Source organism: Patagioenas fasciata, chromosome 23 (assembly GCF_037038585.1).
Source record: "Patagioenas fasciata isolate bPatFas1 chromosome 23, bPatFas1.hap1, whole genome shotgun sequence".
Classification (NCBI taxonomy): domain Eukaryota; kingdom Metazoa; phylum Chordata; class Aves; order Columbiformes; family Columbidae; genus Patagioenas; species Patagioenas fasciata.
Genome location: NC_092542.1, coordinates 948020 through 960905, shown reverse-complemented (window position 1 = coordinate 960905; position 12886 = coordinate 948020). Strand labels below are relative to the sequence as shown.

Below are 12886 nucleotides of genomic sequence, written 5' to 3'. Positions count from 1 at the left end.
CAGTAGGTGGTTTTTAGAGGTAGTACTGGTGTTCCTGCGTGTTGCTTGTGCGAGAGGAGCGGTTTGTGTGCCGTGGCTCCCCGCGTGGCGCAGCGTCGTCCTGGAGACCTGCCTGAGGGTGCCCGCGGCGCGGGGAGAGCAGGGCAGGGAATCCACAGCGTCTGCGGTTGGTGCAGCTCCCTGTTTAAAATACCAATGTTGTATTTATTTCCTGTCTCATCAAGAGCCCTTGAATCCAAAATGCTATTTTGAGGGTATTGTAATGCCTTAACCAGGATGTAAATCTGGGTTTTGTGAAACTCCCTAGTGACTAAAGAGCAATCACTGAATCTTCTCCTAGAGACTCAGGAGGCACCAGCTTTGATTTTTATGGCCTCACCTTGATATTTTGCTGTTGTGCAGCTGCATTGAGCAGAGCCGAGACTGGCACATTGACATGACTTAGTTTTATGTTATACAGACTTGTATTTGAATTGAAATTATTATTGTGATTATCTTTTATCACATAATGAAAAAAACTGCACAAAACAAGGATCAAGTTCACAAGTGATTAGTACTTTATACCTGGCAATTTCATTATCTGCCTGTGAAAGTTTCTTTCGGTCCCTGTTTCCCCCTCGCTGCCCCCACCGCCCCTTTTGCTCTCATTGTGTGTGTGCGGGGGCTCACGAGCTGGGGCTGGAGCAGCGACATTGAAGGTCTTGTAAGCTTTGGTCGTTTGTTTGATTCCTCATGAAGGGCAGCGCGTTGCAGCACTGGGGTGTTTAACAGGGATAAACTTGGTGCATTTCTTAATAAGCTGCTTGCAAGCAACATTTTATTTTGCTGCTACCTGTAGTAGGGCAACTTCAGCATGGAAAGCCATCCGAATTCCTCTGTGCTTTGTGCCAGGCAGCAGCCTGGGGCAAACACCACTTTATGTGTGCTGAAAATCTTGCGTGTGGGCACAGAACCTCAGTTAATTTGCTGGAGGAGACTGATTTCCAGGAGCAGCTTTTGGCGTTGCTGAAGGAAACGGGCGCACCTTGACATAACAGCCTGCACGGCCCCGCTCCCAGCCAGATGGGTCCTGGGTTTCTTTCTGCTGATAATCCCTCCAGGACCTTTGTTTTCTGATAAAACCAGATTCCGCTGGAGAAACCTAAACACATTAGAGGCTCCATTACATCCTCTGCGAACTTCTTAAACCTGCCCCGGGCTTCCTGTGCGTTAAACAGAGCAGACGCGCGGTTCCCGCGCAGAGCCGGGCCAGCACCGCTCGCCGATAGCCGGTGCGGCTGCCGCGATAACGCGGGAACATCTGCAACGTGTCCCTATTAAAAAGGAAAACAAAAATGGGCAAAAAAAAGCCTTTAGTCAGATAGTGCCCGAATAGAAATGCGAAGGTTTCTTGTCAGGAGCGAAGATGCCGTTGGTAAGAGTCAGTTTACCGCTTCATTCCTGTGCCTCTCAGCAGGCAGTTATTTGTGATCTGATATGAAGACGGGTCTACTGAGCTGGTGTGAAGAAAAGCAGGGAGAAAAGCAGTTTGTTGTGTGTTCCGGGTTTGGCTGTGGCAGAACGGAGCCCACTGTGTCTCCTTTTGAACCGGGCCCTTGTAGAGCCGCTCTGGGCCTCCAGGCCCCTGGTCCCGGGCGGCAGCTCCAGCGTCCGGGGCAGGAAGGGAGGAGGAGGAGAGTGATTCAGGCCTGGGGAGGGTTTGGGAAGGTTTTGCTGGGGCTGGGTGGGCAGATGTGTGAGCCACAGCCTGTGCTGCGCTGAGTAAGTGACCACACTCGCCTCCTTCAGCTTCCATTTTCTTTGCTGTTTCTGGGGTAAGAATTTTGCCCCATGCAATTTGAAAAAACATGTTCAGAATAAGCTTGAATGGGAATCAGCAATATATGCTCTTATTTTTATTTTTATCTATTTTTATTTTTTATGACCTGCTATCCAAAGCACACGGAGTGAACAGCGGGCCCCGAGTTGCTCACCGGTCTTGTCTCAACCCGGTGTCTGCTGTGCTGAGCGGGGCGTCTGTGGACAGCTGGGGGTTTGCAGGGGTTGTGTCGTTTGTCCGTCTGAGTCGATGCCCCAGAACAGCGTGATGAACCCGAGCTGTCCAAGACCTTACTTGTCACGTACATCAGAAACCCATAACAGGTATTCACTCTGGTTTGGTGACCAGATTTAAACCTGGCTTATCACGTTCTGCATTCTCAAGTGTAGCCAACTCCATCAGATGGAAACGCTACTCTACTATTTGCCCTCCCCTCTTTGCAGGGCTGCTTTGGGTTGTTGGGTGCTTGCTGTGGTTCCTCTCTGAAGCTGGTAACTTTTCACGTGCTGTTCAGTAGTTTCCTGATCCATGCAGAACTATAAAGCACTCTGGGCTTTGCCAGGGTGGAGGTAGAACACAGCAAACGTAACCAGCTCGTTCCACCTGAGCTGTAGCGATTGCTTCTCTTTTCTCCCATGATCGTTTGGTTTTGCTCAGCGAGCCCAGTTGGTTGTAGCGGAGGGGACAGTTGCACTACTGAGAGATAAGCCAGGCTTCAAAGTCTGAATTGATGTGTGGATAATTCAGACCTTACCGGGGTCAAAGGTGTTTGCATCTGAGGAGGAATCACAGCCTTATTTTCAAGATAAGGTCTAAGGAGCTTCAAATGCGCTTTCTGAATGCCAGAGATGTGTGATTTGGGCACATCGCCTAATTTCTTGTCTCAGTCTTGTCTGTAAAACTGAGTTAGTCATCCTTCTCCTTTTCTCTTCTTACTGTTCATCTATCACATGTGCTATTTTGCAAGGTTATTTAGATAGACACATCTTCATATTCAATCTATCAGCCGACAGGACTGGGCTGCCGTGGTTTTTCTGGGTGCTCAGCCCTGGGTGCTCAACCCTGTACCTGACACGGTGCTGCCCATGGCGTGGAAACAGCAGCTGTGGCCAGCAATGGGGACACGTCTGTCCCTGCCCCTGAGCCAGCACCGAGCTTTTTCCCCATGAAAACAGGGGGTTTGGTCCTGGGATTCTCCAGGTCTGCCTGCTTGAAGAGAAGGTTCACGTGTTTCTCTTTATAGCCAGCAAAACCAGTGCATTAAGAGAATTGTGATCTGCATTTCACAGGACAGGCATAGCTTGCTGAGTAGACCCTGTGTGGTTTAAGCCAAATTTGCTTTATGAAACGGGCTGAAACAACCTGTGCTGCGCTTTGGGGAAACAACGGCAGCGGGAGCTCGTTCCGGGTTGTCCAACCGCATCAGGCGTTTCTTCAAGGAAACGACCAGGTACGGGTCACCTTGTGTCACCTTCACCGCGATGCAGCCAACAGAAGCGCTGCTTGTGGAGCGGCCGCTGGTTATCATTGGGGAGCAAATGTCTTTAAATTTTATAGCTCCTGTTATCTGAAACTAATAAAAACACAACGCCAGTGACGAGCCGAAGGTCATCCCATCTCTGTTGAGGCGGGTAGTGCTCAGCAAAGCTCAAGATTATGCACACTTTTTGTCTAATATAATCTGTAAATAGAAGTTTTGAATGAGGGATGTAAGTCAAAGATGCATTTTGTCCTTCCATTAACACTTACACACTAGTTTTCATGTTCTGTTTTCCGTATTCCTTGCTAACCTCGTGCTCCGGAAGGGAGCAGAAGACAGGGAGCGGAACCGGGCCCCAGGATGGTCCTGAGTCCCTTCTGGAAAGTCAGATTGAATAGAAAATCTGTTGAAACAATGCAGGTGCTCACCTTTGGGGAAGCCATTGTGCCAAGTGCAACGTAAGGAGACAGCAGTAAATCACCGCGCCGTGCACCTCAAATAGATAATCAATTTAACTGAAAGCATCAATAATCATAGTTTGACATTTATTACCCTGCGGATGTTTTATCTTTTCGGCTAGGGGACAGCGGGCAATGATGAATGCCAGTTCTGCCATGGAACACAATTATATGGTGCAAGGAAAAGGGTTTTATATCCGGGAAAAAAAAGCAGTCAAATTCATAATTGAACCAGATTGCACAAAATTTGTGATAAATAAATGCATATAACTCAAAGTCGTATAACTTGAATTCTGGTGTCAGGGTTCATGAGGTAACGTGGCAAAGCTGCTCTGCGTGTTCTTTTGAAGTGGCTCAGACCACGGTTCCTCAGGGCTGGGATTTCATGGTGCATCCTCCACGGTGCCGGACGGTGCCAGGGTTGCGCTGGTTGTACGGACAAGGGCTCTGTGAGCAAAAGAGGGATGGAAATGCTCTTTCCTGGTTATTTTCTGATAAAAGAGAAGGTTCCTTTTCACCTGAAGAGTCGTTTCCGTGGGGGTGGCAGTGAGTCCGTCCTGGTCGAGGCAGAACGGGACCCAGCGGGACGGACCAACGGCACGAGGGGGGTTTGTGGCTTTTTGCTTTACGCTTTCCAAGAGGTTCAGGGTGTTGAGGAGACAAGAACCAAGTTTATGAGAACATTAAACTGCTGTTACGTTGTTCCCACAAAGCAACAGTTCCCTCGATGGCACATTCAGGTTATTTGGTGAGATGGGATCTCGTAACTCTACTCACATCAGTGGTTATTTACTTTGGGCTGGCAGTTAAAAAATGCTTTACTTCATGAAACGCTCTTCAATGGCTTAAATACATTTTGTTTCCAGCATCTGGATACATTACGGACCTTCCTGTGTCTGTGATCTGTTGGTGACGGTTTTTAAGACGTAAACAGAAATGCTCTTTGGCGAGGTCGTGCGTGGAGCCATCTCCTAACCTCAGTGCTCCGCTTGGCTCGGGATCAAAAGGCTCCTTGTAATCAATACTCAGAGCTGCATCTCCCAAGGTTTTCTCCAGAACTTGACTTGCAGTGATTAATAATGATGAGGGCTGGGTGTGCTGCTCAAAACTTCTAATGCAAGGAAGAAAAATCCCCCTTTTTTTCCTGGCACTGTTCCGACAGATACTCCAACTGCAGAATCCACGTTGATTCTGTTAGTAATCAACTGCAGTTACTAAGGGCTAACATAGGGATGTTTTGAAGAAGGTCGTAGCCGTGATGCACGTTTGTTGTCTGTGGAGATGCTGTAAAGATTAAGGATTACCTTAGGTTCGGTTGTTGTTAGCTCGCGGTGGTGATTCTGATTGTCCGTTCCTGTGCTGGTTCACCAAGCAGGGGGAGCTCAGGACACTCGGCGCAGCATTACTGCGGCTGTGTTACAGCATATATCGGTATTATATTGTGCCCTTGGATGCTCCAAACACAGATTCCCCCTGTGCAAGACATCAGGAGCCTCCCAGCAACCCAGAACTTCTTTCCATTTGGAGTCTCTGGATCCCTGTCTTAAGAAAGTGCATTGAAATTGCCACCCACTCTCTGGCTGATTAAATAAAATATCCTTTTCCAAACACAATGTTGTAATTCCAAGCGTAATATTACCCAGTTCTGTCTGAGATTGTTTCTACGGCTCTTGAAAGGGAACTCATCTGGAACCCCCTATCAATTCAGATAAAACACCACCGTGTGCTTTATAAATAGGAAGCTGATTGTGCCCATGTCTGAAGTTAGTGCACAGAATAATTCCCTGTTCACTTGTCTTTATAGAGAGGATGATTTGTTTAATATTACTTCCGAGTACAGAAGACAAGGTGCCCTTTCTGTCCCTGTGTTGTTCTCTTTCCTTGCGCAGAGCATTCCCACAAGGAATTCCTCTCCAGGTTCACTCCCCAGTTCACAGTGAATACTTCTCTGTGTTGGAGCAGCAACACGTCCTGAGGACAAGGGGCAGAAGGGGGACGTGTGGGTTTCCGTGTCGCTGTGGCCGGGGTAGGAAGGCTGAGGTTAATGTGCAGTGCGAGCTCCTGAGCCGGGCCCAGAGGTCCCCATACGTCAGACCGAGTGCGGGTCAGCGTTGCCATTACCGTAAGATGCATGGTCTCTCTTTTTTTACTTACGATTATTACTGATCACCTTAACAAACAGGTTATCAATATATGAAGTAGAGGGGAAGTTCATTTATATTATTCTGTCAATATCAAGGTCATTTTTATAACTAAAAAGGGTTGAGAACAGAAGATAGATGGATCCTGGATGACCGAAGCTGCCTGCCCGATCCATGCACGTTGCTGCACACATCGGAGCTTTATCTCGTAACCAAAACATGACACTTCACTCTTCAAGATGACTTTTTGCCCCAATACCAAATAGCTCCAGATACATTAAGTGATTGTGCGGTTGTGCGCAGGCAGAATGCGGAGCTGCCGACCCGGCTCCCATCCTGCTCCCGGCTCGCTGTGCTCAGAGGAGGGTGCAGCTGCCCTGGGAGCACGGTCTGTCAGACCAGCTCCAGTTTGTTTAGCGTCCAAGTCTGCTCGGCATGTTCCCGGGCTTCGAGAGGAACAGACTGAGTAAATACAGATACGATTCAGTGCTTACAACTTCTGTTTTCATCCTTAGACTGCACCTACTGCTCAGCGCTGGGCACAGAGAAGTGTCCTTCTCATCTTGCCGGAATTCAGTTTTACAATGGAATTTCTCTTCAAGAAAGAGGGAGTTGAAGATGATATTTGTAAGGGTATTTTAAAAAGAAAACAATAATTTAAACATTTTTTTTCTCAGTGTACCGTTACATATTTCTTTTCTGGCATTTCAAGAAGTGAGCAAAATACTGCACAGAAGATTTGGAGGCTTTTATCATTAACTGGGACTTGCTCTTGTTTCAGAACTCCCCGGTGCGCGCACCGTGTCCGTGTTCTGCCCGCGTGGGGCCCTTCGAGGTCTCGTTTCTGTGGCTGTTGAGCACTATTTGCTCCGAACAGTACCAGTAAATAGGTGGTGGCTGAAGGGGCTGTTGGGTTGCTGGAGAAAAAGGGCAGAGGGAGGTTGGATGTGGCACCGTACGAAGGGGAAATGCATCTCCAGCTCGGATCCAAGGAACGCACATAATGAAGGAAATGCGTTTTCTTTTAGCAAAACTGCCAACCTATCAAGTGCATTTCTCCTGCTTATTAACACTGGACTTTAAGAACCTGATAAGAATGCAATATAAAATCAAAGAGCCCCTAAAGACTGTGAGATTATATTTAATACTCTCCTATCACCAGTCGCTGAGTGCTTGGCAAGAGAAACGGTGACATTTAGCAATCAGTACCCTCTCGTATTTGTCTTGGCTGAAAGTCTCAAGTCCTCAGCTTATTGAAGTTATTACAAGTTCTCTCCATTAGATTCTGTTTAACTTCCTGGTGTTTGCAGTGGAGCTGGATCACAGCGCCGTGGAGGAGTCACGTCTTTACAAAGTGATACACGCGGTGCGATACCACGTATGTAAATTGCGTGTTTATCTTCTTTCTCACAGTCTTTGTTCTTAAACACATTTTTAATGTTTGACATTCATTCTTCTCCACGTTAACTACTGCTGGCGTTTCCCTGCGCCTCTCTGGATGCACGGAAGTTTGTTCTGTGTGATAAGAAGCTGTTATTTCTTACTAAAAGATGACTAAGGATGTTCCTTTTGAACACCCTTTGCAACAACCTGTAGTGATTCACAGGAGTTCTTGGTCATAAGAACCGTGCAGGCCGGTCCTGCTCCGCAGCCACAGTTTGGCCGCTCCGCAGTGTTCCCGGTTGTGCTGGGGTTGCCCTTAGCAGTGAATGCTTGGTTTATTCTTTGCACTCTTTTCAGCCCTCGGCTTGTTTGTTGCCAGTCAGGGCCGTGCTGTTCATCTCCTTCGGCAGGGAGGGGAATTCTCCCCCGCAGACAGGAGCTTTCCGCCCTTCCCTCTTCATTCCAGGCACATTCGTTGCAAATTCCCAAGGCAGGATATAGAAAATTTCCTCGAGCTAATAGGCTTCATGAATTTACTTACTATAGAAAATGTGAAATTTTGGTAAATTGCTGCCCAGAAAGTGCTATCAAATCCCTGCATTCTAAAAACACAGCTAATAGAAAAATTCTGAAGTGCTGAAATGGTTTTCTGGGGATGGATAACGTTCCTTCTCCTTCTGGCCGTGCTGTGCGAGAGCGTCACTGTGGCACAGCTATTGCGGGGCTGATGAGCTTTACAGGCTGTTCCAGCCCCTCAGTGCCAAGTTTAATATCTGGCTTACACTTGGCCCTGGATGAGCCCGTGTGAGCTGTTCCAGAACGCACTCATCCTTCTGGTGATTCCTTTTTCAGATACTGCTCACTCCAATGCCCACTGGGTCAGGGCCAGCATTCTCCAGACTTTGCAAGATAAAGCTTTTAAAGGAATAATAATTAATGGCAATTATGAAGGACCAGATTTGTAGCTTAACAACAACATTCTCTTTCGAACCGAATTGGAGCAGAGGTGCAGAAAGCCCTGGAGCCGTGTCCTGGGGATGCGGGTGCAGATGGGGATGCCTATGGGGATGCGGGTACCGATGCGGGTGCCGATGGGGATAGGGATGCGGATGGGGATGTGACCGCAGTGCCAGGCTGGGCTGGGTGCTGGGGGTGTTTTTTAAAGCCCCTAACGAAGGAAATATTTGCTCTGGTGTCGCATTGTTCACTCGTGCGCTGGGGATCGTGCAGATCCCTGGGCACGGATTGAAACGCCGAGGTGCTTGCTTGGTTTTAGTCTTACTGACTGTGGTGTGTTGAGGTCTTCCTAAAGAATCAGGTGATAACAAAGAACAAGTTGTTGAAACAAGTGCTGTTATCCGCATACTGACTTGTGTGGAATTACTGGGTGTTCTCTTCTGTTTCCAGCTTGGAACAGCCATGGAAATACTTGTTAAAAATCAAGATTCCCAGTGATCCAACAGGGGCAGGTTCTTTCCGTCACCTTCGCCGCTGGGGTTTGCTGAATGCATCAAGCCTGTTTAACTTCTGTGCTGTGGGTTGTTTTCTGCCCCCTTTTTTAATGACAGTTTATCTGAGCTCAGGGAATGAATGGATAACGTTACTATTTACATAAGCTCATTGTGATCTGTCTCAGTAATGTAATCAAATTAGGGTTAACTGCAGCTGGAGAATGCCAGCTTGTAAACTGTTTTTCAAAAAGAATCACATGGTGTTACTTGACATGTTTAGTATACATTCGGGAGGCATTGCAAAAATTATAGCACATCCCCAACTGATGTCGCTAAGTCAGGATTCGGATGCCACCAGTTCGCTGGATCCAGGAGTGAAAGGCAGGGACCTGGTCCCGGTTGGAGGAGATGACACCTCCACCCATTCCTGCAGCACCGGGCGCTCTGACGCGGCTGCTGCCGACACGTTGTCTTTCCTTTGGCTAAAGTCAACATATCAGTTGATAGAAAGAGCATATGGTGTAAATTTTGAGTACATTTAAGAACATCTGTGTTAACTGCGAAAGCGCAGCCCACTGTAGACATCAAGCACTATATTTAATCTTGCGGCACTCACATAAGATGAAGTCCAGCCTGAGCTAAAACTACCCGATGAGTAGATTTTCAAAGTATCTTTTGTTATTCTTATTAATAAACATCGCATCTGGTACTCCGTTTCCCTCTCTCTGCCTTTCTCATGTGATAGTTGGTGGTACGTCCATCGCGGCGCTGGTACGTTCATCGCGGCGCTGCTAGGTCCATCGCGGCATTGGTACGTCCATCACGGCGTTGGTAGGTCCATCGCGGCGTTGGTAGGTCCATCGCGGCGTTGGTACGTCCATCGCGGCGTTGGTAGGTCCATCGCGGCGTTGGTAGGTCCATCGCGGCGTTGGTACGTCCATCGCGGCGTTGGTAGGTCCATCGCGGCGTTGGTACGTCCATCGCGGCGTTGGTAGGTCCATCACTGCGTCGGTACATCCATCCCGGCGATGTGATTCTGGCGGTTCCTCAGCGGCTCTGGCAGTGATTGTCAGCAGGAGGGTTTGGGTTCCATCCTCTGCCCCTGCACAGACACAACCCACACCCTCCAACCCAAAACCTCATCAAACTGGGGGCGTGGGGAGGTGATGCCATCAACACTAAAATGCTTCATGAAATTGGGGCTTGTTTCCCCAGTTCTGTAACAGAAGGAAACTGAAAAAGTATTTCATCTCGTCACAAATCAGCCGTTTTGCAATATTCTGAATGAACCGTTAGGCAAACAGCCACTGATGCTTTTCTGTAGAAGCACCAGTTCTGAATATGGAATCATAGAATTGTTTTGGTTGGAAAAGACCTTTAAGATCATCGAGACCAATGGTTACCCCAGCACTGCCAAGTCCACCGCTAACCCATGTCCCCAAGAACCTCATCTCCGCGTCTCTCAGACACCTCCGGTATGAAATACTTTGTACGGAAATTCTGTTCTCCGAAGAATTTTGAAATTTGGGATCACTTATGAACTGAAGGGAAAAAAAATATGGGTTGGGAAACAGAACTTTCGCCTGGAGCAGATCTGTCCAAACCAACACAAGGAAGCTTGTGTTGGCGTTGAGATTCAGACTCAGGAATTCCTGACTCTTAAGCCTGTTTATATAAGACTACACCACAGCCCAATTTGCACTTCATTTTGAGTTTTTCCCCTCTACGTTTATGGTTGTGTTGAACGGGTGGATTATGCACTCTGAATGCACATACTCAACCAATTGTATGTAAAGATTTTTTGCATATAATAATTGCCTTTAGGTGTCTTCATTTGGAGGCAGCAGTGTTCCAGGAAGGCTTTTAGGTCATGCAGCACAGGCCTGTTTATGGTACAGCTCTGAAAGCTTCATGGCCTGGCTCTGAAAAGGCTGTGGGGGGCCGTTGCCGGTCCCTGAGCAGGTAACGGGGCAGCAGTCCCAGCAACGCGGTGCAAACTGTGCAGGGTGGGTGTTTAACGTGGGTAACTGGGGTGAGGTTTTAGCGGGTGCGAGCGCAAGTGCCGGACACACAGGTTTGCGTTGCTCCGGCGCTCACCTCTTGCTCCTGTTTGCTTTCAGCTGCTTTCTAAACCACAATTTCAGTATCTATTAGAGCTGTTGTAAAATACAGAATGCTTTAGGTTCTGACCATTCAGAACACGACAGGTTGTTATTACAGCTGAGCCTGCAGGTATTTGCTGACACGTTTGCAGTTGGGATGTTGGTTCGTCTCACCCGGGCCCCTTGTGCCAAACCCTGAGCGGTTGGAGGCGCCGGGCTCCCACAGTTTGTGAGGATCGGCTCCGTTTACACCAGGGGGGCTCGGCCCTTTCCTTTGCTGTGTGTGGGGGGGTTGGTTTGTTTGTTTTAGGTAAGGTTCCTTTGCAATGTACGATTCTCATTTTATCTTGGGTTTCCTTGCATTTCAGAGCATTTTCCCCCGCTCTTTGCCAGCCAGCAGGGCTTGCTGGGCCTGGCAGTCCCGAGGCCCTTGACCCCCCTGGCACTTGAGCACATTTAACCTCAGACACCCGAGATGCCGCCGGGGTCGGTGAAATTGCTTAAATCCTCACAGCCCGGCCACTGCATGGAGTCGGTGTTTACCCTGACCGGGTATCCGCTGCGGCACAAAGTTGAGGTGCTTGACCTGCCCCAATGCCCGCTGACCTGGAGCTAATCGGAGGTAGACCCAGCAGCGTTTTAATGACTTGTGTCCCCACACCTCTGCTGGAGGGGGAATTACGGAGCGTCCCGAGGTGCCGCAGCATCCAGCCTGGGGTGCAGCCGCTGCGCGGCGGGTCCCCCGTGCCCTGCATCGCCGCCCTGGGAAAGGAAACGCGTGTGCCCATCGCCCAAACCTAGAGAAACTGCTTACAGAAGCTGCAGAAACCTTAAAATGTGTGCGAGAATACAATAGTAGTTCTGGTGTAATCCTTCCGTCTAACTGACAAAACGTCTGCGTCGCTCCGTTGTAGTTTGGAGTTTTGGCTTTAAATACAATAACAACAACAATAGTAATAATAATAATAATCTTTTTTTATTTTATAGCATTCTTAGTTGCAGTTCAACTTATTTTGTTTCCTGTTTTGTTTTTTCTCACAGCAAATACTGAGTGATGCCGAGGTGACCTCCCAGGAGGGCAATGTCAAAAAGGTAGGATATGGATCGATCTTACGCACCTTGTTTTACTGCCCGGCTTTGCAATGCACCTAAACGCTTTTCCTCCTCTTCCTCCTGAACAAAGGTGTGTATCCCAACAGCGTCGTAAAAGCTTTCCGATATTTGCTGTTGCGTTTTTGGATTAAGTTTTGTGGCTCTTCTGGTGTATTTTTCTGTCTTCTTGTGACTCCGGTATTTATGAAAAATAACAGAACAGTTTGAAGTGTTCCTGGATTCAGCTACAATAGCAACAGCTGCCGGTCCAAATTGAAAAACCTCAGTTACCTCTTTTCCAGTAAAAGAAAATGTTGATCCTTTGTTAAAAGTGCTAAATTTTTAGAGGTCGGTTCACTATGTAATGTGGCTTATGTGAAATCCAAGGGAAAGAGAATAGATATAGGAAAGGATAAAATTTAACTCAGATGATGTATTACCGGTGCTTTTCATCACGTTGCGATGCTTAAACTATAATACTGACCAGAGGAAAATGTGTTCCAAATACAGCCCAGCTGTACAAACTCCTCCCCGGTAGCTGCGATCAGCCCCAGCTCGGCGTTCGCCGGTAGCCAGGCTGCTGTTTGCTGGGTTGTTGCGGTACCACGGAGCTGACCTGGGTTCCGTGGCTGCTGCTGAACGGCTTCCAAAGCGACGAGTTCCGAGTCCTGCTTGATCGGAGCCGCGCGGGTGCCCGCAGGTGGCTCAGCCCTCTTGGAATAACGAGCTTGCTGTAATTCTGTTCGTACTCAACTGTCTTGTGATGGGTGTTCGTGGTCGTGTTTGTAAAACAGGAGGTTTTGAAAGCGGAAAGTGTTTTACGTTGGAACTGGCGACTCGTGCCGTCGTTATCCACTCATCGAGGCTCCGGTGCTGTTGCTTCACTCCGAAAGCTGAAGGGAAGCGCTCGTTTCGCTCTGCCAAACCAAGTGAAATATAATCCTCGTCAGGCTCCCGGGT

General features: G+C 48.2%; 1 protein-coding gene across 9 annotated transcripts in view; it reads left to right on the top strand.

Annotated features, from left to right (window-relative positions):
* The window catches only part of PRDM16 (PR/SET domain 16), a 306350-nt gene that overhangs the window by 191927 nt on the left and 101537 nt on the right, over nucleotides 1-12886 (top strand). For all 9 annotated transcript variants that reach the window (XM_071798575.1, XM_071798576.1, XM_071798578.1 and 6 more), the window contains one exon: nucleotides 11876-11926. In XM_071798575.1, coding sequence (XP_071654676.1) covers nucleotides 11876-11926 — 51 coding nt within the window. The remainder of the gene's footprint in view (nucleotides 1-11875; nucleotides 11927-12886) is intronic.